Source organism: Euprymna scolopes, chromosome 27 (genome assembly GCF_053919585.1).
Source record: "Euprymna scolopes isolate OS-2025 chromosome 27, ASM5391958v1, whole genome shotgun sequence".
NCBI lineage: Eukaryota > Metazoa > Mollusca > Cephalopoda > Sepiida > Sepiolidae > Euprymna > Euprymna scolopes.
Window position 1 is genome coordinate 63159219 of NC_136508.1, and position 26594 is coordinate 63185812.

The following is a 26594-nucleotide window of genomic DNA, read 5'->3' on the forward strand; positions in this document are numbered from 1 at the left end:
CAAAGGACCTGTGGCATAGTGGATAAAGTATTTGGTAAAATTCAGTTGTAAAGTTACACTCTTCTGGAGGTTGAAAGTTCAATCCTCAGTGCGTGCGATATTTAAAAAAAAAAAATACAATTGAAAATTATTTAGGACTTCTACCCAATCGTCCCTGATGGAACAAGAGTATGCTACCCCCCCCCCCCCGTAGATTAAATAAAGGGTTCCGTTCAAAATTCTCTGCAGATTCCCGAGTTCGACAGAAAGGTTATCGTGTTCAACAAGATATACCTGATGAAGGGTGGAGGGTACATTGACCGGAATGTTGTGAAAATGACACTCAGGATGAGAACAGTAGCCCGAAGAATCCAATTAATATATATTCTTTTTTTCTATATTTCAAAAATTCTTTCCCCCTTTAAAACCCATTTGCCCATTTCTTCAATCGAAACGTTGTGGAGTGTGACACTCAAGATGAGGACAGTAGTCTGAAGAATCCTAATGATACAAACAATACTTTTTTTTCTGAAGAGTAAACAATTATTAGATATGTTTTCTGGAAGAGTTACGTCCCTTGGATACTCATATTTGACTTGGTGGACAATCTAAATGATACATATCATCATCAGTGTTCTTTTGTTTTTTTTACTATTAAAGTAGAAATATCCCTTCCTGGTTTCTTTCCATCTTATTCTATTGCTGACTCATGAGACCAAAATAGGACTTAGTTGACTCTCGAGATCATTCCATCACCGGGTTTTTTGACTTTCCTCTAGATCTTTGTCAACCAAATTTTTTTTTTTCGCACATATGAAACCACAGCACAAAAAAAAAAAAAAATAAAAGCAACAGACAAAAAGATTCCTGAGTTCCACAAGATACAGCTGAAGAAGATCAAATGTTACATCAGTCGAAACGTTGTTAGTGTGACACTCAAGATGAGGACAGTAGTCTGAAGAATCCTAATAACACAAACAAATACTTTTTTTTTTGTTTCTGAAGAGTAAACAATTATTAGATATGTTTCCTGGCAGAGTTACGTCCCTTGCATACCTTAGAATACTAATGTTTGACTTAGTGGAGAAAAAATAAAAAAATAAATAAAAATATGGCAGAATGAATAACCGATCCCAGAATTATATGTAATTAATTCTATCCAAAATGTTCCAATCATTTTCTGATTTAATTATCCCTTTCCTTGAGGGATGGCTATTTAGAACAATGTCTTAGATGAACAGTGGAGACCATAATTTGCAATTAAATAAATTGGTTAGTCTTCTTGACAAACCTACAAGTATTTTGTTTCTATACTCTTTCATTTTTTTTTTTTTTTTTTTTTTGAGTTCTTTGATGTATTCGATGTGTAAGAATAAATATCTTAGCATAATATATATTTTCTTTTACTGTTTTTTTTCATCCAAAACAAGGCAAAGTGCCACTAAGTCGTAAGGGGCTACTGTTTGAGACCAGATTTGCAGCAGTACTATATAGGGAGTTTGACAACGAGATGTCTGTTCACATTACATTTGAACTTATGCATATCAGTACAGTCAGGGAAGCAGGAGCTTGGGAGGGATTTCCAAATTCTAGCAGTTTGAGGGAAGAAGCTATTTGAGTAGAAAGCTTTACAGCATCTAGGGATTTTTACAGTGTAGAGGTGGGATTTTGCTGCTTGACAAGTTTGCCAGGGGTATTTATGTCGAGGGAGTACTAGTGCTTTGAGTTCGTCTGAACACTTACCATTAAGTTACTTGTATAAAACAGGCACTGGCATGCCACATTTTTGCAAAAGGAAAGAGGTTGGAGTTTAGCCAACAGTGCAGGACATATTAGAAGTTGGTGACTCCTTTTTTAACCCTATCTAGGAGCGAAAGACTAATGGCAGATGCACAGCTCAAATGTGACAACAATATTCCATGCATGGGTGAAGAGTGACTTTGTAGAGATACAGAATGCTCTCAGGAGTGAGTAACCTTCTAGCATGGTAGAGGGAGCCCACCTTTTCTTGTGGCAGACATGGCATATGAATTTGTTTTTTTCTTATTTTTAGTCAATTTAATATGATCTTTGAGCATAATAACTTTTAAACACACACCTTCAAACACCTGGGCAACGTCGGGCACCCAGGCTAGTTGTTAAATAAATCATTTCATATCATTGATATAAATATATAATAAGTATGAATGAATGTTTCAACTATCCTATAAAGTTTAATAAATTGTTTAAAAGTTATTATGCTCGAACATTTTTTATTTTTGTACCTTTTTTTCCACGTTAAAAAACGACCCTGGTGTCTAACTCTGTCCCGTGGGGAGGCATAGTAAATAGGTACAACCTATTGTTGACTTTATAAAAAAATTTTTTTATATATGATGGCTTGAATTAAAGTTTAAAATGCAAATATCAAGTATTATGCTTCAATTATGCTAAACAGAAACATTCGTTTCGAACGCACCACTTTCATATCAAAAATTTGATTGTTGACTTTGTATGTCGGGCCTTTCTACTTGTACGGCAATAAAACTTCTCAAATGCACTTGGGTGTTAGGCTGTATAAGGTGTTAACGTTAGTTAAAATCGTTAATTCATTCTTCGATCGGATATTTTGTGATTATCGATGTTATCAAAGACATTCGGATACAAAACCTATCTAAGAACACTGCCAGCACATAAAATACATTTGTGTGAAATTTTAAAAAAAAAATCGGCCCAACCGTTTAGGAGTCAATTGGGAACGAACTCACACACATACATACATACATACATACATACATACATACACACAAAGTTCCTTTTATATAATAGTAGTGATTTTCTTTTAAAAATGTTTAGTATTCCTTTAAACAATTTAAAAAAAAATACTTTTAAAGATTGTAAACTATGAATTTAAATATTGTCAGCAAATTGTTTGTTTTTATGTCGTTTTCAATTAAATTAAGTATTAACAATAATATTATAAAAAAAATATCTCACATGTATATTATTTATTTTATACCATGCTACGTAGGAATTACCAATACAGGTAAGATATATTTATATTCACGAATGTTTTTTGTTGTAATTTTATCCCCTTTTTTTTTTTTCTACGTTTGTTTTACGTAAATTTTTTTCAATAATGTATTTTGTATCCGATTTGATTCTTTTCCGTCAGTTTCCATTTCGTTATTGTCTTGATGTCAGTATGTTTGTTTTTTAGTTTTCGTCAGCACTAATTATTTTCTTTACCGTCACTCTAAAAGTTTAGACACGAATTCAGTGGTTTTTACTTCGGCTAAAAAGTCTAAACCATTATTAAAATAGCTTTTCCCCTGTTGACTAGGTATGGCTGACTTTGGTCCTGTGTAGTTCTACGAGGTCCACCTTCCCAGGCCGTTGGGTCCAATCTTTCAGGTGGAATAAGTTTATTGCTTAGGCACCTTGACAGGAAAATGCAGCTGGGGTTGCCCAGGCAATTTTTTAATAATCCAGAGTTCTCCTTCTTTAGGTGCACTGGCTTGACTCTTCACACCTTTCGACCTTGTTGTCACATCTTCATGCAATAGGAAGGAAGTAAATGATGACTAAGGTGTTGAATTGATGAAAATGTTTCTGTGGAACGAACTGGATTCGAACTTGGTTCACTCAGGTTTCCAGTCCGTGTCATCAACCACTTAACAATTAAATAAGAAAAAAAAAAACCTTTTTTTTTTTTTTTTTTTTTTTTTTTTACACAGTGATCACCACTTATCAAGGCCCGGAAGCCACTCAGGGATAAGGGTTATTGCAAGTACATCACGTTAGTGAGGAGATTTTATGAAGTGTTTAATTAGGGGGGGCGGTTCATTAGGAATTTGTTAACATTAGACTTGAAGACATCCAAGTTGTAGTCCGGAGGGAAGCAGGCAGACGGAACAGAGTTCCACAGGCGTGCAGTTCTAAGAAAGAAGCTTTGCTCATGAAATCCGCGTTTTGATTTAGGCACAGATATAGAGTGGGGGAAATTTTTCACAGTGGATTCAGCTAGACGGGTGTTTTTCGTGAAAGTTTGGCGAGGGGGGACCAGGGATTGGAGTTCAGACGAGCACCTGCCATGAAAATAACGATAAAACAAGGATAGGCTCGCAACGTCTCTTCTGTGGGAGAGGGGTTGCAGGGTAGAGAAAAGGGCATCCCCCACTAAACTACGAAGTCTATTTTGTACTCTGTCAAGGCATGATAGGCTGTTTTTGGCAGCTCCTGCCCAGATATGGCAACAGTATTCCATCCTTGGACGTACTTGGCTTTTATATAGATAGAGAATTGCATCAGTAGTGAGATATCTTCTGGAGCGGTAGAAGGATCCCACCATCTTTCCTGCGACCTTGGCAACAGACTTGATGTACGTGTTCCATTTCAGATCAGGAGTAAAGGTCAAACCCAAAAGCTTGTCAAAACACGGGGCCTCACCCAGACGAGAGCCATCCATCACAATTGATACCTTTTATCATTTTCGCCCTTTTATGCCGAACAATCGACGATTCAACAAATAAGATCAACGTTTAACGTCAAGGGTGTGAGTTCCATATAGAAACGTCGATTTAATTTGATTAAATATAATAAAATACAACGCGCGGCTCTTTACAAACAGACATTTCTTTTTCTTTTTCTTTCTTCAACTTTACAACATGGCAAGAAAGAAAAAAGAACCCTTATCCTTGAGTGGCCTCTTGGCCTTGATAATGTGGTGATGCCTCTGTAAAAAAAAAAAAAATAAAAAATAAAAAAAACATACTGAGGATGAGGTATAGCTCCGAAATACATTTATGCTATAAATTTCGAACAAGTAAAATATTTGTTTATTTTCATAATATTACGTTGTAATTTGGCTTTCACGCGCACTTGGTGCATATTATATTATAATTTATTCAATATAAATGTTTATTTTTCATCATCTAATTTTATGTTATATATTCATAGTTAATATTGAATTTATTTCCGGTCGTATGTTATGTATTATGCTGCCTTTTCGTTGACACGCACACTTGCATTATTACATAAGCGATGAATTTACTCCACAGGGCTGGGAATAAGCAAAATAAAACACAAAGTGAAAAATGAGATTTATTCAGGAATTCTCACTTCATGCTTTTTTCTTTGTTTATTCTTAGCCCATGGATGAAATTATGCAAGTTACGGCTATTACAAACAATTAAAATGGAAGATTTTTTCAAACATAACTCAATCCCAGAACAAAAGAATATTTTAGTATATATTTTTTGCGATTGAAATATATATAATATAGAAAAAAGAAGCCTGAGAGAAACAAATGTTGATTAACTTAGCTATAGCGTAATAATAATATATATATAAATAATAATAGATATATAAATAATAATAGATATATAAATAATAATAGATATATGTATATATTTAAACTATTTAACGAAATTATTGATTATTTTTATCAATCGTGAAATACAATCTTCAGATGCCTCCAGGAAAGTCTTCAATGATGCATTCTCCTCATTGCCAAATTTCGGATTTCACATCGTATCAGCTCGAACAGCAATCTCAACCTGACTCAAAAAAAAACTGACAATCTTCTGCCTTTTCTTAATGACGCGTCAACAGGCATCAGCCAATGAGCTTAAGTAAACGTGTAATCTATTAAGAACTCTGTTTATTAATTTTATTGATAAAACTATTACTGACTTTATAACCAAATTACAATTGCCGTTCATTAATTTCATTATTTGATAATTTTTTTCTTCAATTTATTTATTTTTTTTTTATTTCGATATCTTGCAAGAAACTTTTTTATTTCGATATCTTGCAAGAAATTTTTTTTATTTAGATATCTTGCAAGAACTTTTTTTCTTTCGATATCTTGAAACTGTTAGAGTATTTATCTTTTTTTTTTTTTTTTTTTTTTGCTGAAATAGATTTTTAAAAAGGATAAAAATAATTAAATAATAAAAAGAAAAGAAGCTGCTTGAGCTAACGGTTATTATGTCATTTAATCTCCTTCTTTCTCAAGAGATATGGATATGCTCTGACAGGATGCCAGCATGATGAGGAATTTAGTAATGAAAGACAATGCCCAATCCCAAAACCACACTTGGAGAAATCAGGGATGACTGGAAACAATATTAAGATGCGAAAAATGGATTGAAGCTATTTTGGAGATTTCCTTTTTCCAAATCAGTTTCCATGTTATTTCAATCATAGCTAAGGAAGGATGAATTTATTCATTTTCCCAACTTATTACAAGAAACTGACTTAAAAACGCTCGATAGAAACTTGAACATGACATTCGATTGGCACAAGCTGAGCTCCAATCTATGGTCCCCCCCTCTCGCTTAACTTTCATGAAAAACACTCGTCTATCTGAAACCACTGTCAATAATTTCCCTCACTCTTTATTTACGCCTAAACCTAAACGTAGATTCTATACAAAGGTTCTTTCTTAGAACTACACGCCTGTGGAACTCAATCTTCAAGTCCAATGTAAACAAATTCTTGATGAACCGTTCTCCTTAAGTAATCCAATTTACCAAACTTCCACTGCTAACGATTACTAAGATATTATCCCATCGATTACTGTACACTCAATAACCTTTATCCTTGAGTGGCCTCTGGGCCTTGATAAGTGGTGACTCCTATGTAAAAAAAAAAGTCACCATTGCATAAATCATTGTTATATACTCTTAAAGACATATTAAATTTTATGTTTCAAAATTTTCTAGATGAGGATTAATTTGTATGATTTTGGATTATTCGGTCTTCTGTTCGCAAGGACAGATGCCATAATGAATAAAGTACGAGGTAAAATTCAGTTCTAAGTGATACTCTTGTAGAGGTTGGAAGTTCAATCCCTAGTGTAGGCGATACTAAGAATACAACGGCGAATTACTCAAGACTTCTACCCGGTCATGGCTGATGAAGCAAGAGTATGCTACCCTTGCGGATTCGATAAAAGGTTCCATTTGAAATTATGTGCAGATTCACGAGTTCAGCAGAAAGATTTCTAAGGTCGATAAGATATACCTGAAGAAGGTTGGAGGCTATATCGATCTAAAATGAGAATAGTAATCCGACTAATCCAAAAATACAGAATTTATAATTTTGAAGCCATCATCATTGTCTATACAGTAGTTGCAAGAAGAGATAATACACAAGGCAGAATCAGACTACATCGATTAATCAAAATATCGTGGCTGTAGTTCAAGTGAGGGAATACTGTGTTTGGGTTAGAAAGCAAAGGTTCAGAATGATTGAAGAACAGTGTGAGCGTGTTGGGATTGAATGTAAATGACGTGGGCTGACAAGATATAGCTAATTAGTAACTTCAGCCTTTCACAGTGTGAGAGTGTTAGGATTAAGTAGATTAAATGAAATCGAGGAAAAATGATTCCAGAAATTATCTGCATCATCATATCATACAAATCCGAATATTCTTTTGTTAGCACTGGTTTCCCCGATATTTTTCTAGTCAGAATTATTTCTAGAAAGACATCAGGAAAGACCGCATAGAATGTTGCCAACATCCGAAGTGATTTTTGTGGAACAAACTAGATTTAAACTTGGGGCACCTAGGTCGTCAGTCCGTGTCATTAACCACTAAACTACTGTCACCTTTCAATATATATATATATATATATATATATATATATATATATATATGATATATATATATATGATATATATATATATATATATATATATGATATATATATATATGATATATATATATATATGATATATATATGATATATATATATATATGATATATATATGATATATATATATATATATATATGATATATATATATATATATATATATATGATATATATATATGATATATATATATATATATATATATATATATATATATATATGATATGTATATATATATGATATATATATGTGTTTTAAAATATAATTATCCACTGACACGTATTTTGTTGTCTATGAGTCATCAGAGTGGCTGAATCTAGCGAGATTCGAAATCAGGACCCCATGGTAAGAAGCCTAAACTCTTATCACTCGTCCACCTTGCTGACTCTTTGGATATATCGCGATTTACATACATGTTATCTGTTTTTTGTTTTTGTGATATGTTTTTGAATGAATTCAATTATTTACGAAAGCGAATTTTTACCAAAATGCGAGTTGGGAATAATTTCCCCTTTTAACCAATTTGGTACCCCCATGTGGGGAGCGGCATATATATTGTTTTTAAAATATAATTATCCACCGACACGTGTTTCGTCATCTACGGCTCATCAGAATGGCTTAATCTAGCGAGATTCATATCATATGTGTGTGTGTGTGTGTGTGTGTGTGTGTGTGTGTGTGTGTGTGTGTGATATGATATAATATACAATGGATAATTTTTATTATTTAGATTATTCCAGCTACTGTTCTTATTTTGAATGTTATTCGTCACAGTTGTGACGAATGTAACCTTCTTTTTTGCAAACTGTTATCCTCATCTTCATTGTTGTTGTTGTTGTTACCACGTTTCAGCCAACTCATCCTCTGGCCTTCTTCAGGTCGTTAACCGCAACGAGATAAGAATGCTGAGTCTTGTAACTGTATCCCTAGTAATTACTGCCTTCCATAGTTGTTGTTGTCTCCCGCGTTTTGGCCAACTAATCCTGTCGCTAGGTTTAATTGGATTGGAACTGCTATCATGAGCCAGTGCTCACCTGGAACCATAGAGACTCAACGCCTCTATCCACTGCGCCACGGGCCCCAAAGGGTGATCAATGTTAGATTTTATGGTCTTATAAATCCAATTTTGTGTTCTTATCTGGTCTTCCATTGTCGGGTCAGTGCCGAAGGATATTATTATTATTATTATTATTACTAGGGTGGGGGGGGCGCCTGGCTTTGCCCGGTCGTAAAATATGCTTAAATATGATATTTTATCCGGATTTTGTATATATTAGAGAGTTGTGATTTCAAAAGTAAAAAAAAAAAGTATTTGGGTGCTATCAACTGGAATCGAAACCAAAAGCAAAACTGTAGCATTGAAAGCTGGTGATGTTACACTGTACCAACGTGACACGAACATGAACAGATTAAAAATAAACTATGATGAACAAAATGTAAAACGATTTTATCAGTTTTGACCCTAACCCTAACCCCCTTAAAAACTATTTTATTTTCTAAAGACCCATATAATGAATGGTCCCTAAAAAATCCAATCATTTGAGGCTCCTAGCACCGGTCTGCGAATTTTAGTTTCGGAAGAGAATTTGAAAATATCGAAACAGACAGACACACAGACAGACAGACAGTCAGACATATAGCCTTTTGTATATGAGATTATTATTATTGGCTCACAAGGAGTTTTCACACAGGTCAATAAGGATCTCTCTTTGAAAACAACCTGTGGTGTTCCCTGGAAGCTGGGTGACAACAAGTCTCCCCAGTTTTCCAGTACTCTCCACCTCTTCTGATATTTTTTTACATTGTTTTTGTAAATTTTTTTCTAAATTTACCAACGTCCATATTATTACTGTTGTTGTTATTATTATTATTATTATTTTAATTTTTATTATTATTATTATTATTATTATTGTTGTTGTTGTTGCTGTTGTTGTTATTATTATTATTATTTTAATTTTTATTATTATTATTATTATTATTGTTGCTGTTGTTGTTATTATTATTATTTTAATTTTTATTATTATTTGTACTCACTAGGAGTTCTCACACAGGGCATCACCAAAGATTACTTACTGACAACAATCCCTGGTGTTCCCTGGAGTCTGGGTGACAACAAGTCTCCCCAGATTTTACTCTTCACCTCTTTTGATAACTTTGCAAATTAATTTGCATTATCACAATAGTCGCTTACCATTGATTTCTTGCTATCAGCGGCCATTGGTCTCCACCAGAATTTACGAAAGTGCATTTATACCTAAATGTCCCAGTTCTCTTCACACTTGTCTAGCGGAGGTCTGGTCAGTGCTCTCTCCTCGGTCTTTCCATCCTCTTTGACCCTTCTCGGCTATTTGGCTTCATTCTTTTTTTTGGGGGGGGGGGTGATTGGATAATGGGAGGGGATGAGGGAGGGGATAGAGAACATGGATATGCATCTTCAATGTTCTTGGTTCCATGTAACGCTTCTTCATGTTTTGTCTCTGCACTAGCTAATGTAGCCCGTGCATGTGGCCTATGTGTGTTAGTTTCCACATTCAAGGATTTTCCTTAATATTTCAGCCGTTTTCATTATTGTTATTCGTTGTATCTTTCCAGCCATTCCTCTTATTTCAATTTCTCCCATTCTTTTTTCAAAATTATTATTGTTATCATTATTATTATTATTATTATTATTATTATTATTATTATTATTATTATTATCATCATTATTATTATTATTGTTATTATTGTTATCATTATTATTATTATTATTATTATTATCATCATTATTATTATTATTGTTATTATTATTATCATCATCATTATTTATTATTATTATTATTATTGTTATTATTGTTATCATTATTATCATTATTATTATTGCTATCATTATTATTATTTTATTGTTGTTGTTGTTGTTGTTGTTGTTATTATTATTATTATTATTGTTGCAATTCTTTGGAGATGAGGCTTCATAATCTGTGCATTCATTTTTTGGGGGCAGGCTGTTATCCTCATCTTCATAATTGTTGTTTTTACCCCAATAATTGAATAATTGAATGTTTTCTTTTTTTTTTTTTTTTTTTTCAGGAATCCAAACCTGATGTCCACTGAAATGTCGCAAAAAGAACCAAGTATGGTGGTTAACATGGCTGGTGAGAGCAAATTTACAATTTTTCATCTCCATCTTCAGGCTTTTGATTTCTTCAGAGAAACCAATATACTTATGCGAAGACTTATACAGAAATATGCATGCATATGGGACAGTAAATGCTAACTGAAAGCTTCAGAAAAAATAGTAAATTAGTTTATGGAATGGTGGATAAGCATGTAAACATATATATATTATTTTATTCAATTATGGTAAACAAAATTACGATAAGCCGCTACAATAAATTTACTGTTTCAGTCTTAAAAAACATCGTCAGGCAACAAGAAACCTCTTGTCTTATATGAGACAAATCATTTAATAAAAATGGAAACTGAACCAATTTATTGTAGCGACTTATGGTAATTTTGTTTACCTAAATTGAATAAAATACTACTACTAATAATAATAATAATTATATATATATATATATATATATATATATATATATTAGTCTGTTCATCATACAAACATTATTGGTTACATATGTGCATACATGTTTCAGTAGAATCCTAATTCAGGGAGAACACCTCATCAGACTAAAAAACAGGAGCGATATTGAAAAGAGTCAACATTACATTCGTTTTTTTTTATAGGATATTCGGGTGTGGTTCCCCTTTTGGAATAAAGTGGGGGTTTGTACTTTGTGAATATGAGCAGTAGGGGTTTGGAGAGAGGTGTGGTGAAGGAAGTGAGTACGGGTAAGAGGTTGAGGGAAGAGGGGAAAGTACGATCTCATGCAGTCAAGTAGTAGGGGTGTGTTGGGATTATTTTAACGTGGCGGTTGTTTATTGGCCTACGTTTTCACTTTGATCTGAAGTAATATTATGTCCTCATCGTTGTTAACTTCACTATGTTTGGTTTTTATGGTTGTTTTTGTCTTCTTTTCTGGTGGCGGCTACATTATCTATCTATTTTATTGTTAAGTTATATTTATTTATTTTATTCCTCGCTTTTTTAATCCGTTCATTTACTTCTCATTTTCAAATTATATATTTTTTATTTGTTTATTAATAAGATATATGTCTATATAGTTAAATAACAGCCTTTGAATAGATATACAAGCCGATGATTTAAATAAAGGTGGTATATTGGGAGTTACTGTGGTATCTGAAGTAATTACAGCGGCAAAGGTTTTCAAATATATGTATAAACTTAAGTTCGATCGTTGTCATTCTTTCATTTGGGTGGTTTATCTTTTCCTTAATACTAGAGTATGAATATATTTTATAGGTTTATATGCTTCATTATAGAGATAGGTTTTCTAGGTCATATAAAATGCAAACGGGTACGTAATAGCATATATTTGTCTACATTGGTAGAGTATTCCGTTCCTAAAGCCCTCTTATTAGAATACTTATCGTTTGGGATCAATTATGTGGTTGATTTCCTTATGCAACGTTTCTTTGCTTTCCGTAGGTATATATCAACATTCCAATTATAAGCATGCTAGACCCTTAAATTATTTTAGTTAATCGTTTGCGGGTGTTTAACTATTAAGTATGCAAAGAGCACTCAACTTTGCCTACGTGGTGGCATATTGTGTTTCTGCTCTTTTAGCTTTGAACTAAACGGTATCGCTTGAGATGGTGGTGAGGGGTAGACGAGAGGACGGTTCCTTCCTTAATTTAGCTAAGTTATTTATGCTAGCATATTCTTCGAAGCTTTCCGGCGGGTGTAGTTATTAATTAATTAGAGGTGTGTCGGTTTTTAGTAAGTATAGTTTTTAATTTGCAGTGTATCCTTTTAACTCTTCCCTTGGCTAATTTATTAATTAAGATATTGAGTATATATATATATATATATATATATATATATATATATATATATATATATATATATATATATATATATATATATATAAAGTTGCACCTCTGTGTGTGTGTGGTCACGAATAGGCTCCTATATGGTTGACTATTATAGAAAACTGATCACATATAATGATAGAAGATGTATCGAGATACAGGAATGGGTATGTTTGATCTGGCATAATAATGATTCATTAAAATTGTGGGGTCTGCATACGCACCTGGTCCACAAAGTATGGAAATAAAAAATTTAAAAATTAAAAACAAAAAAACGTTTACAAGTGTTTTTGATATAGATGTACATAATAATACTTTGATAAGTATGTGTTAACTTAAATAGGGATGGTATAATAAAATTGTGGGGTCTGCGTTCGCGCCTGGCCTCCATAGAATGGAAATAGGCACAAACTTTAATAAAGACTTTTCATATCTATCTGCGTAAGTATACTTTGATAATTATGTTTCAGTTTGAAGAAATATGGTATAATAAAATTATGGGGTGTTCATTCGCACCTGACCTCCATAGAATGGAAATATGTCACAAAGTTTAACAAGTTTTTTTTTTTAATATAGATCCACAGAATATTGTGATAAGTGTTTCAGTGTGTATAGGTATGGTATAATAAATTATGGGGTTTATCTATTTTCTTTTTACTTTCATCATATTTTGCTTTGGTTTTGATACCCCCAAATTCGAAGCTATCTCTTTACAACCCTTCCTTTTCATAACCTATCATACTTTCATAAATCAGTCCATTTTCTGTAGGCTGTTTTTGAACCCAGTCAACGACGGGTACTTTTGCTAGTATATATATATATATATATATATATATATATATATATATATATATATATATATATATATATGTGTGTGTGTGTGTGTGTGTGTGTGTGTGTGTGTGTGTGTGTGAGAGAGAGACAGTCAGACAGAGATAGAGAGAGAGGGGGGATTAGACCGGAAGTCTAGAAGAGCAAAGTTTATTTTAATGTATTAATACTTTTAAAAGAACATTGTTCATAGTACTGTAGATATATAATAAGCTCAATAGGTATATTTATCCTAGAGCTATTTTAATATTGAGTGTAAAGATTAATAATTGTAAATTATGAATCAGTTTAAAAAAAAAATGAAAAAAAAATCAAATTGAGTGTACGATCGTTTCGGAAACGATATTTTTTGTAACCAGAAAACAAAGACAACAGTGTTCATATATATATAGTGACAAACTTCAAAACAATTATGGCCATCCCCTGCATTATAAAGATTCATTTACCTTACTTATTAAAAAAACAATGCTAGTTTATTTTGGTGTCTTATCCTATCTCCATCTCATTTGTGCTGATGAGACAATATTAAAAAAAAAAACATTTATTGTAAATTATTGCCAATATTATTGGTGAATTTTAATAAAATGAATATCGTTTCCGAAAGGATCGTACACTCAATTTGATTTTGTTTTGTTATTCCTTTTGAAACTGGTGCATAATTTACAATTATTAATCTTTATCTTGAATATATATATATATATATATATATATATATATATATATATATATATATATATATACGTTTTATTTTTATTACCGTATCTTTCTGTTAAGTTACATTATTGTTTCAGCTACCCGGCCGTTTTTTTTTTGCCGTCTGTAGCTTCCTCAGACTTTTACAGAAATGTTCGTTATGATGGGATGAAAGAGTGAATGTAAAAGTCTGAGGAAGCTACAGACGGCCAAAAAAAACGGCCAGGTAGCTGAAACAATAATGTAACTTAACAAAAAGATACAGTAATAAAAAATAAAACACATATTTGCTCTACAACAGTATCGCGCACTTTCTTCAGTTTTTATTAATTACCATTTCTACCATATATATATATATATATATATATATATATATATATATATATATATATATATATATATATATATATATATATATACATACATATATATATATATATATATATATATATATATATATATATATACATACATATATATATATATATATATATATACATACATATATATATATATATATATATATATATACATATATATATATATATATATATATATATATATATATATATATATATCAGAAAATTTTAAAACATAAAAAATGGTCCAATCAAATTAAAGCTCTCTTTTTAAACATTTGTTTAAATGAAAGAAAATGCTGCCTGAATATGCACACATAATATTGGAATATTGGGTGGGTTTCTACCACCATTTTGCTTTATTTCTTATTCTGAAGTGATTATCGAGTCTTCAAAGACATCGCAGCCATCTTTTCTTGTTCTCCAGCAGCACTCAACATTACTTGTTTTCGAACTGAATAAAGATTTTACATAAAATAACAACACTAAAAACTTATCCAGTTAAGTAGAAAAGTAACTTATCTTGCCTTTGATAACATTTATTTGTTATATATCTGTTTTTTTTAAAAACGTTTTTCGAATCTGTGTATAGTAAAACAAACCCGTTTATATATATATATAGTAATCCACATACAGTACTGTTTTGCTGTATCACAGCTCATTAGTGCTGCTAGACAAGCAACTACTTCAAGGCAGGATCGAAACTCAACTCGAGTAGTGAAGTAACAATGTTTTGACATTGTCCAACACAAAGAGCATCGCTCAATACGCTAATGGCAGTTTGTATATCACTTCCTAATATGCTCAACCCAAGATAGGGAGCATTATAGCGATCCATATACAGTACTGTTTCGCTGTTTCACAGCTTATCAGTGCAGCTAGACAAGCAACTACCTCAAACCAGAATCGATATGTATATCAATCGAGATATATATATATATATATATATATATATATATATATATATATATATATATATATATATATATATACTTTTGCTGATGAGGAGACTTTGTTTTTAAAAAATACTATATGTCAAAATTATTGTCCGTGGCTTAATGTCTATCACAATAAAAACATCGTTTCCGAAACGATCGTACAAATTATAGACTTTGTTGTTGTTCCTTCTTATGAAACATATTTTTAATTTTTTATTCTAATTTGAATTTTAAATTATCAATCATATTACTAAATATATATATATATATATATATATATATATATATATATATATATATATACACTTGTGCCCGATATTATTCATACCCCCCCTTGAAAATTGAGTTTATTAGATGTAACTTTGTAAGAATTTATTGTTTACGTCCATATTGATACATATTCTTTATAAACCTCTTCTGATCATTTTCGTCCTTTTAAAATCTCGGGATACTTGTAATAAAAGAAATATACAGCTATTTATAAAATCTGCAATGTTCAAAAATAATCATACCCTCTTATTTTTTCAGTATTAATCGAGTTTCTGACTGTCTGTTTCCTGTTTGATTCTTATTTTGAATGCTTTTATACAACCTTTGATTAATTTCATTTCGTTTTTTGCATTTTTCAGACATTAAAATGATATCAACTGAAAACTAATAAAAGAATAAAAATTATTAGAATTGGGAAGAAAAAAGAGTTTAGTAATGATCTTAGGACTAAAATTGTGAATTCACATAAGGATGGTTTAGGTTACAAGTCAATTTCCAAGAAATGTGAGGTCCCTACAGCAACAGTACAGAATATCATCAAAAAATTCCAGAGCCACCCCACAACAAATAACTAGATTGGTAGAAGAAGGAAAAGGAAACTGTCTGCTAGAGCCACCAGGAATATTGTAAGAAGTGTTAATGCAAATCCAACCACCACTACTAAGGACATTTTAGAAAATCTAGAGTCTTCTGGCATAAAAATATCAAGGCAAACATTGCAAAGGACTCTGCATGAAAATGGTCTGAAAGGAAGAAGACCAAGAAGGACTCCATTGCACACCGGAAAACACCTTGCAGCACGTCTAAAGTTTGCTAGGACCCATGTGAATTCTCCAGAGTCCGTTTTCTCAAGTATTTTGTGGACTGACGAAAAAAAATTGAATTGTTTGGCCATATGGATGCTTCTTATGTTTGGAGGAAGAAAGGAGAAGCTTACAACCCAAAGAACACCATACCCACGGTGAAACATGGTGGTGGTAGCCTAATGTTTTGGGGCTCCTTTTCGGCTAGTAGTCAAGGTAGTTTGGTCAAGATAGATTGAACCATGAAGAAGGAGCAATATTTTGAGATACTCCAGAAAAACATTAGACAGGATGCGGAGAAGCTCTATTTAGGACGAAACTGGGTCCTTCAACAGGATAATGATCCAAAACATACTGCCAAAATAGTCAAGAAATGGTTTGAGGATAATCAAATTAATGTTTTGGAATGGCCTAGCCAGAGTCCCGACCTGAACCCTATCGAAAACCTTTGGCACATAATGAAAACTGAGGTTAAAAAGCGGAAACCTAGAAATTTGAGGGAGTTGGAGAACTACTGCATTGAAGAATGGTCAAAAATCATTGTTGATGCTTGTAAAAACCTTGTTGATAAATATCCAAAACGGTTACAGGCAGTTATTAAGAATAAAGGGCATGCTATTGACTATTAGTAAGAGAGGTATGAATAATTTTGAACTAGTGCCATTATTGTTTTTCTTTGTATAATGTTTCAAACTTACATAATTTATTTATTTGTTGAGTTTAAATTAAATTTTTATGCTTGATTTATTGTTTGAAATCCCTTTAATGTTGTCTACCTTCTGGTTTGAGCAATATTCTTATAGAAATCTCAAAGATCCGAGGGGTATGAATAATATCGGGCACAAGTGTATATATATATATATATATATATATATATATATATATGAGAGAGGGGGGTAGCAAACCAATTGATCATATTAATTTTTAAGTGCAAATCTTGCAATTTTAGTATCAAATTTTTAATGCCAGATTTGAACTGATGTAAGAAGATCTTCTAACCATTTTAAAAAAAAAAAAAAGAAAAAAAAAAAGAAAAAAAGGTTGATTTTATTTTCTAATGCCATTTGCAGAAATGGGGAATATGCCGCCAGATCTTACCAGCATGCTGGACCAGAGCGAACTGAAGGATCAGAATCTCTATAATCGTATCAGCATGAATGTTCCGCAGATGAAGACCTTCTACCAAAAACCGAGCCCTGTACCTGCTGTTGCGCCATATGCAACCACCACTTTGATTAACACTTCCAACCTTCTTGGCAAACCATTGCAGGTATTTATCCTTTTTTTTTTTACTTTTTATTTATATTTGCTTTATTCTTTCTTTCTTTTTTTTAATGCACAGTCATCGTCATGACTACTATTGCCTTGGCAACAATGAAAACGCTAAACATATAAATAAATAAATTATATATATATATATATATATATATATATATATATATATATATATATATATATATATATATATATATATATATATATATACAGGATGACCCCAAAAAAACGGGGCCCAACTCTTATTAAACCTCGTTTCTTAGTGTTTTGTCCGAATGAAATGAAACTTTGGTCATAACTAGTTTATTATATTCAAAACATCACATCAAAACACTAGGGTCTTTGGCCTTTTTCTTTCTCCGTTCTACACCATATGTTCTAGATGGCCTCCATTTAGTTTTTTTTTGGGGGGGTCACCCTGTATATATATATATATATATATATATATATATATATATATATATATATATATATATATATATATCGAGAGAGAGAGGAACAAACCAAGTCACTCGTCCATAAACGTTTCATCTTTATTGTAAGATTTTTTCTGGATGAATGATTTTTTTTCTTCAATTCATTCATCCAGAAGAAGTCTTACAATAAAGATGAAACGTTGATGGAAGTGTGACTGAATACTATCATCGTCGTCATCGTCGTCGTCATCATCATCATCTGTATGTGTGTGCGTATCATCTTGCCTTTGGTAACATTTATTTGTTATACCTTTATGTTTTGGCTACTTTCCCGGTTTTGTTGTTAATATAATTCATTATAATCCAAATAATTTTTTTAGTGTTTTTTGTTTTACGTTGTTTTTGTAATTTTTTCCTAAATTTACCTCCATTATTATTTTTCTTCTTCTTCTTCTTCTTCTTCTTCTTATTATTATTATTATTATTATTATTTTTTTTTTTTTTAATTTTTTATTATTATTTGTACTCACTAGGAGTTCTCACACAGATATTACTCACTGACAACAATCGCTGGTATTCCAAGTCTCTCCAGATTTTCAGTACTCTTCACCTCTTTTGATAACTTTGCAAATGACTTTGCATTATCACAACAGCCGCTTCCCATTGATTTCTAGCTGGCAATAATCATTAGCTTTTGCTGGAATTTGAGTGGCAATAAGCCTCCCCAAGATCATAGTACCAATCGCATTCATCAAGTGGAGATCCGATTAATGCTCTCTCTCTCTCTCTTTCCTTGGTCTTTCCATCCTTCTTGACACTTCCTGCAATTTTTTGTGGTGTCAACCTCGGTTGATATTTTTCATTTTTCCTTGGTGCAGGGGCACACAGTTTGTAAGATTTCTTGCAGTTTCAGTTCTCTTGGTTCCATGTGGCATTCTCTCCATCTTTTTCTTTTACTTAATTTTCATGCGACCGATTAATGCTTGTAGTTTATGTTATTGTTGTTATTATACTAGCAGGCCGCCCGACCTTGCCCGATCGTAAAATATGCATGAATATTATATTTTAATTCATACAAAAACTGAAACATGTGCATGCAAGTATTATGGTTTTTCTAAACAGTTCACTTCTTGTAAGTAAAAAAAAAAAAAAAAACTGAAGCTGAGATCGAAACCAAAATCTAAAGACAGTGACTCAAGTATGATAACTATCAGGCCAGCCTGAGACGCTCTTTAAAAGGGTTTTCAACCCTACTTATTCTTAACATAACTAATCTGTCATGTGAACGATTAATGCGCATGCGCATTCATGAAACAGTTGACAAAAAGATAGAAAACTGACGACCCCCCTCACCCACACACACACGTACCCATTTTTAAATTTTGACCCTTTGGTAGCCCTTTTTTCCGGATAAAAACCGATTAAAAAGTTTTCCATGTGTCCATGTGTCTGAATACCCTATATAACAAATTTCCAGTCTGTAGATCAAAAATTCGTTGAGTATATAGGTTGAGAAGTGTCCTCACACACACATGAATTCTCACTTTTATAGATAGATTGATTTCCTCACTGGGAGTTTTCATATGAGTCAGTATTAGTGATCGCTCACTGAAGATAACCAATGGTGCCCATTTAAGTCCAGCATTCTCTACCCCTTTTCAATCCCCCAACGCAAAACCCTTTGTGTTATCGCAACAGCCGTTTATCATTCATTTCTCGCTAGAAACGACATTTGGTCTTCTCTGAGAAAAAATGGAAATATCATTCCAATTAGATAGAGAGATGAAAAGGGAACAAACCAAGTTATATGTCCATCAACGTTTCGTCTTTATTGCAAGACTTTTTTGGATGTATAAATTGATGAAAATAAAATACCAGTACAATATTTGAAAATATATTTGTTGTGGAATGGATGGTTTTGTTCTATTTCAACGACTGTTTTCTTTTTTTTTTGGGGGGGGGGTCTGAAGTAGAACAATGTCATACTTTTCACTACAAATATATACTGGTATTTCATTTTCGTCCATTTATTCATCCAGAAGTCATATATATATATATATATATATAAGTATGAAAATATGTTTTCGGTTATTAAAATACACATAGGCGTTCATTTTAGTTCTGTTGGGCTACTGTGTTTAGTTTGAAATTCACCTCACAAAGATAATTCAATTTGCTGTGTTCCTATTTCGCGAGAAGAGTGCTTGATAACCTTGATTTTATTTATAACATACTTTTGTGTTATACACCTTCCACAAAAAGACAAAAAAATATGATGTTATTTATTTTGAGAGCAGCCTTAAATCGATGTTATATACTTATCTGCTCCTGGCTTCCGGTTATATGTAGTTATCTCCCTTACTGGCCTTCTCTAGTTCAGTCAGATAATGGTTCGTTTGATAAAACCTTGGTAAGGAACATTAGTTTTATCAACTATTATTTATATTTATTAAGTGAACTATTACTTTAATAAGCAGTTCATCAACTGGTATTTACTTTCTCCCTGTCCCTGTTTAGATAGTGATTACGCAACTCTTGCATCACGATAGGCTTTGCACCTTTACATTATTTCTCAAAAACTAAAAAGGTCTTCATTTTATACAATGTCTACATATATATGAAAGGCACTTTGTATTTAGTGTGTGTGTGTGGGAGGGGACGTGAGTTCGTTCCCTATGGACTCCAAAAAGGCCTGGTTACTTTTTTTTTTAAACTTCACGCAAATGTATTTTATGTACCTGGAAGTGTTCTTAGATAGGCTTAGTATTAGAATTTCTCTGATAAGTATTGCAAATCAATAATTGAAAAAATCCAATTAAAGAAGGAACAGTCTAATTTTGACCAAATTTAACACCCGTGTACATATAGTGGCTATATGCCTTACATACAGGGAATTTGAGAAGTTTTATCGCTGCACAAGCGGAAGGGCCGGACGTATAAAATCAATAGTAGGTTATTTGATAAGGCAGGGGCACGTTCAAAATGAACGTTTCTGTTTAGAGCACAATTGAACTTTGATACTTGATTTTTTTCATTTTAAACTTTAATTCCAGACATTATTTAGAAATAATTTTATAAAATGAACAGTAGATTCTCTACAGTGCAATGTAGACTAGAGTGTATTGGTGACTAAGTCACTGCAGGAAGCATATGAAGCTTTCTTCCTGTGCACCACAGTGGATCCTCTGACTACAGGGTGGTCAAAAAGTGAGGTAACATTTTAAAGAAAAACGATATTAGCAATACACGTATATTTAAGTACCATACATTGAAATATAAAATGAAACAAACATGAAATATGTTTATTTTGTTAATTGTCGTCCATTTCTCTCTATCAATCGCTGGAAGCGATTAACCACTGATTGTGTAACACGTGTAATCATGTCAGCTGATATCCGCGCAATCTCCTCTTCAATAAATAACTTTAAAGACGCTATTGTATCAGGCTTCTTGCCATAAACGCTATCCTTTACATAGCCCCAAAGCCAGAAATCAGGAGGGGTAGTTTATATATTACACTCAAATATTTAAACAAATAATATTAAACGAATAGAGATTATAATGGATCATATTGTTTTTTCTACCTTTAACATGTTAGCTGACTTTTTGACCACCCTGTAGATCAGGCAATCAATCGATCTGATTGAAAAATGGGAGATTTCTCCGATTTTGATGACAATAAAAGTATGGAACATTCGTTGATCCTCATTTAATATCAGGCAACATCGAGTCTCCCTGCTAGTCTTTACTTTATAAAGTATATGTAGGTGCATATTTTGTTTATGTCTTAGAGACCCCCAAAGGATAGGCTGATAGAAAATATAATTGCAGTTGTAATATTGAAATTCGCTCGCATTTGGGGCCGAAGAATATTTAATCTAAATGTAAAATCTGAACGAAACATTTTTTTTTTTGTAACGTTGGATCAAACAAAGGCAACTCCGACATTTTGATCAAAGTTGAACCAAAATAATTGAAGTCATAATTCTGCGCGGACATTTTTGTTTTTGAGGCTTTATTTTGGGGGTTATTTTCATGAATCTGAATCTATAAATAAATAGATTAGTTCAATGTTCCATCGCGTGTGCATAAATACAGTAAGTTTAATTCTCAATGGGGAGACGACTGTGGCTCAGTTGTTAGCAAAACGGACTGATAAACTGGGTGTGCCAAGTTCGAAACACGGGAGGAATTGATTAGGACGGACTTGTGAGGACGAAAAATAAATAAAGATCTGGCCGGAGAGTTTAGCTTGGAAGTCAATTTTTAAAAGCCATCCAACACATGCCAGCATGTAAAACGGATGTTGAATCGAATGTTGTTGTTGTTGTTGTTGTTTTTAATAATAATAATAATAATAATAATAATAATAATAATAATAATAATAATAATGATAATAATAATAATAATAATAAATAATAAGAGAGTAGAAATGGACCTTAGATTTACTTTTCGCAGCCTCATAACTCTTGTTTTCCTTATTTTTGTCTTTTAGTTCTCACATTCATGAACAATGTTTCTGACAAAGGGGAAAGAATCGCTGTTTTCTGGATTAGAATCTATCTACCTAACATTTTTTTGGCTAGTTTTTGATCTTGTACTCTTTTTTTTTTTCTTTTTTTTTTTTTAAGCTTCTTACATAATTGTGTTCATACCTTGTTTGGAATAACTTTGATAAAAAATTATTATCAATATTATTAATCCGTACTCCAGACTTGACCCAACAAACAGCAAAATCCCCCCCCTTTACTGTCGAGCTCCCCAGATGCTGGAAAGTCTTCTATTCTAATAGTTTCTTCCCTCGAAATGCTAGACTTCGAAATTCCCACCACTGTTTCCTGCTTTCCTGACTATACCAACCTGCAGAAGTTTAAGTGTGATGTGAACAGACATCTCGCTGCTCAACTCCCTACATTCCTCTGTTAGACACGATTCCAAATAGTAATCCGTTACATTCCAAGGGGCTATGCCTTGTTTGAAGTGAAAGAGTAAAAAAATATATTATTAGTAGTAAGAAGGAATAGAAGAAGAAGAAGAAGAAGAAGAAGAAGAAGAAGAAGAAGAAGAAGAAGAAATAGAAAATGAAGAAATAGAAGAATAAAAAGAAGAAGAAATAGAAAAAGAAGAAATAGAAAAAGAAGAAGAAGAAAAAAGAAGAAATAGAAAAAGAAGAAATAGAAGAAGAAATAGAAGAAGGAATAGAAATAGAAGAAGAAGAAGAAGAAGAAGAAGAAGAAGAAGAAGAAATAGAAGAAGAAGAATATTGATTCTTATTTTCAACAAAAAGCTAGACACTAAACAATACAATCGTTTTTTTCTACACCTAAAGCCATCTTAATTTTTTTTTCTTTATTCCGTTATTCTTTTGGACATCAAAGATTTAAATAAAAGTTTTTTATTTAAAAAAAAAAAAAAATGAAGAAGTAAAATAAATGAGAGAAAAAACGAGAATGTTTTTTTTCGTTTCCCATAATGTCATTCATCGTTAGAGTCAATAACCAAACTTGTGTACCTCATCCTTTGCGTGTTCCTTGCAAGGATTGTTTGCTTCCCAAAAGGACTGCCTCTGTCAACTCACATTAAGGTGGCGCTCGAATCAAGCCTACCGTCATTTAGACATGAGCCTCGATTTCATCTCAAAAAGATAATTCAATTTGCTGTGTTCCCATTTTCGTGAGAAGAGTGCTAGATAACCTTGGTTTTATTTATATCATAAAATCACACTAGGTATCATGGCCGTGGTGTTGGCTGAATAAACATAGTCATCAAGTTCTTCCCCACCTCTTTTTTTTTTTGTCATTATAAGTCTTACACAAAGAGACAAAACGAAATGATGTGCCTTGTTTTAAGACTAGTCTTAAATCGATGTTATATACTTATCTGACACTAGCTTCCGGTTATATGCAGTTACCTCCCTTACTGGTCTTAATGAATCACTTAGTCAGACAATGGTTCGTTTAATAAAAACTTTATAAGGAATACTAGTCTTATCATCTCAATTACATTTATTAAGTGAAACATTACCTGGATAAGCAATTTGTCAACTGGGTATTTACTTCCTTCTCACCACAAGGAGATGTGACACAAGGTCGGAAGGTGGGAGGAATCAAGCCAGCATCCTTAAAGGAGAGGCACGCTGGCCTTTTAAAAATTGCCTGAACAGCTCCGTCAGCATTCGCCGGTCAGAAAACCTCAGGCAGTAAACAAAACTAACTCCTTCCTAAATAGGGAAAGCAAGGTCTGGAAGGGTGGACTACACAGGAATAATACCTCAGCCCCACAGATAAAGCCCGTTGAAATAGCCAGTCTCTCTGTCAGATTTACTGTAAAGAACATATTCTCGACGTATTTCGGCAGAAAAATCGCTTTCTCAAACGAAATCATTTTAGAATCTATTGTTGTATGTGAAGGCTTACTCAGGACCAATATCTCAGGCTGACAAGTAAAAGACTACCGAAATTGCCCGGTTTCTGCTGGACTGATTGTCAAGAACGGATCCTTGACTGGTAACTTCCAATCAAAAGTCTCTAAGCAACTTAAGTTTCAGAGAGACGGCTTCAATTCGCCAACTGAAGAATGCTAGAAAGGGAGATAACTACATATAACCGGAAGTCGGGGGCAGATAAGTATAGGACATTGTTCTCTTGGGGGTTTGTAATGTATTTTTTACTAACCTGGGTGCCTGGCGTTACCCGAGTGTTTGGAGGTGTGTCTTGAGCAAAAAAAAAAAAAAAAGTGGTAGTAGGCAGGCAGGCTCGAACCCGTACCGTAAAGGAGAAAAAGAACATGAAATAAAAAAGTGGTGTATTTGCTGTTGCGTCCATCGCCAAACCAGAACTGACGAAGGTTTAAATTAAGGCTAGTCAATCGAAAAGAGGGGATGAAATTAAAAAATAACGGCGAAAAAAAGAGATCCCTCTTTGTAGAAAAGTGTCAAGTTGAGGGTGAGGGAATTAATGTTTTTAGCCAATTTTTCGATCTTTGTCGTCCAAAGGGCCGAGCTTCAAAACTATGCCAATCTCGTGAAAATCCGTCGCCACTGCGGAAAGTTTTAGGCAGAGGCAGACATACAAACATACATACAAAAAAACATAAACATACATACATAAAAACAGGCAGTGAGGTTTATACTATAGATGTTTTAGCAGGAGACACAAACATACAAACAACTGTTTTTTTTATTTTTAATACTATACATTAGTGCGAACTCTGGTGGAACATGCAGTAGTGGACATGCAGTAGTATTAATATATTTTTACACAGCATAGTCAAGAAAAATGTGTAACATCTTTTTTTTTTCCTTTTAATTATCCAATTATTTTAACATCTGTTCATAAATTGGTTGTATCCGATTTAAATTTATTACAAAACTGACGTCATTGTTTCTGATTTTATTCTATTCACCAATCAGTAACATTCAAATCAATCACATGACTCCTATGAAACGAGATTTGTTTCTCAAACAATACACGCATCGGATAAAACTGTGTATAAAACTTATTGATATCTTTATATCGATCTTCAGATCAATAATTTTCTCGGCATTCTGAAATTATTGCTGACATATCATCAAAAAACTGATGAATTCAATACCGTTATTGTTCCTTGCGGTTGTCAGTTATGGTAGGATCTGTGTTGCATTCTGCTGCAAGCCTATAAAAGGATTTCACCCCCACCCCCACCCACCCACCCAAAAATACAACAAAAAAAAATATGGCTTCTAGCTAATTTCTTAATATTGGAAAACTTTATTCAAACAATCCAATTTTGTTTAATAAACAGAAAACATGGATTATAACACTGTTAGAATATCTTTATTTCTTGGGGCTGTTCACACTATTCTTTAGGAGGTTAGGGTTAGGGTTAAAAAATAAAAAGGAAACACAAATAATAATGGAATGCTTAAAATTTCAAATAACTGCTAATAAGTGTACTTTAATTCATGCTCATAACAAAGGTGTCACACACACATATATATATACATATATATAAATATAAATATATATATATATATATATATGTATATATATATATATATATATATAAATATATATATATATATATAAATATATATAAATATATATATATATATATAAATATATATATATATATATATATATATAAATATATATATATATATAAATATATATATATATATATATATAAATATATATATATATATATATATATATATATATATATAAATATATATATATATATATATATATATATATATATATAAATATATATATATATATATATATATATATATATATATATATATATATATATATATATATATATATATATATACAAGTACTAATGCTCTAACGTCACGATGATTTTTTTTTTTTTTTTTACACAGAGATCACCACTTATCAAGGCCCGGAAGCCACTCAGGGATAAGGGTTATTGCAAGTACATTACGTTAGTGAGGAGATTTGATGAAGTGTTTACTTAA

The 26594-nt window shown here is 32.3% G+C and overlaps 1 protein-coding gene across 27 annotated transcripts in view; it reads left to right on the forward strand.

Annotated features, from left to right (window-relative positions):
- The window catches only part of LOC145248863 (roundabout homolog 2-like), an 837477-nt gene that overhangs the window by 664139 nt on the left and 146744 nt on the right, over positions 1 to 26594 (forward strand). For 19 of the 27 annotated variants that reach the window (XM_080110589.1, XM_080110593.1, XM_080110605.1 and 16 more), the window contains 3 exons: positions 2990 to 3004; positions 10686 to 10750; positions 17513 to 17712. In XM_080110589.1, coding sequence (XP_079966715.1) covers positions 2990 to 3004; positions 10686 to 10750; positions 17513 to 17712 — 280 coding nt within the window. The remainder of the gene's footprint in view (positions 1 to 2989; positions 3005 to 10685; positions 10751 to 17512; positions 17713 to 26594) is intronic. The other 8 variants (XM_080110610.1, XM_080110604.1, XM_080110592.1 and 5 more) reach the window with 1 other exon arrangement.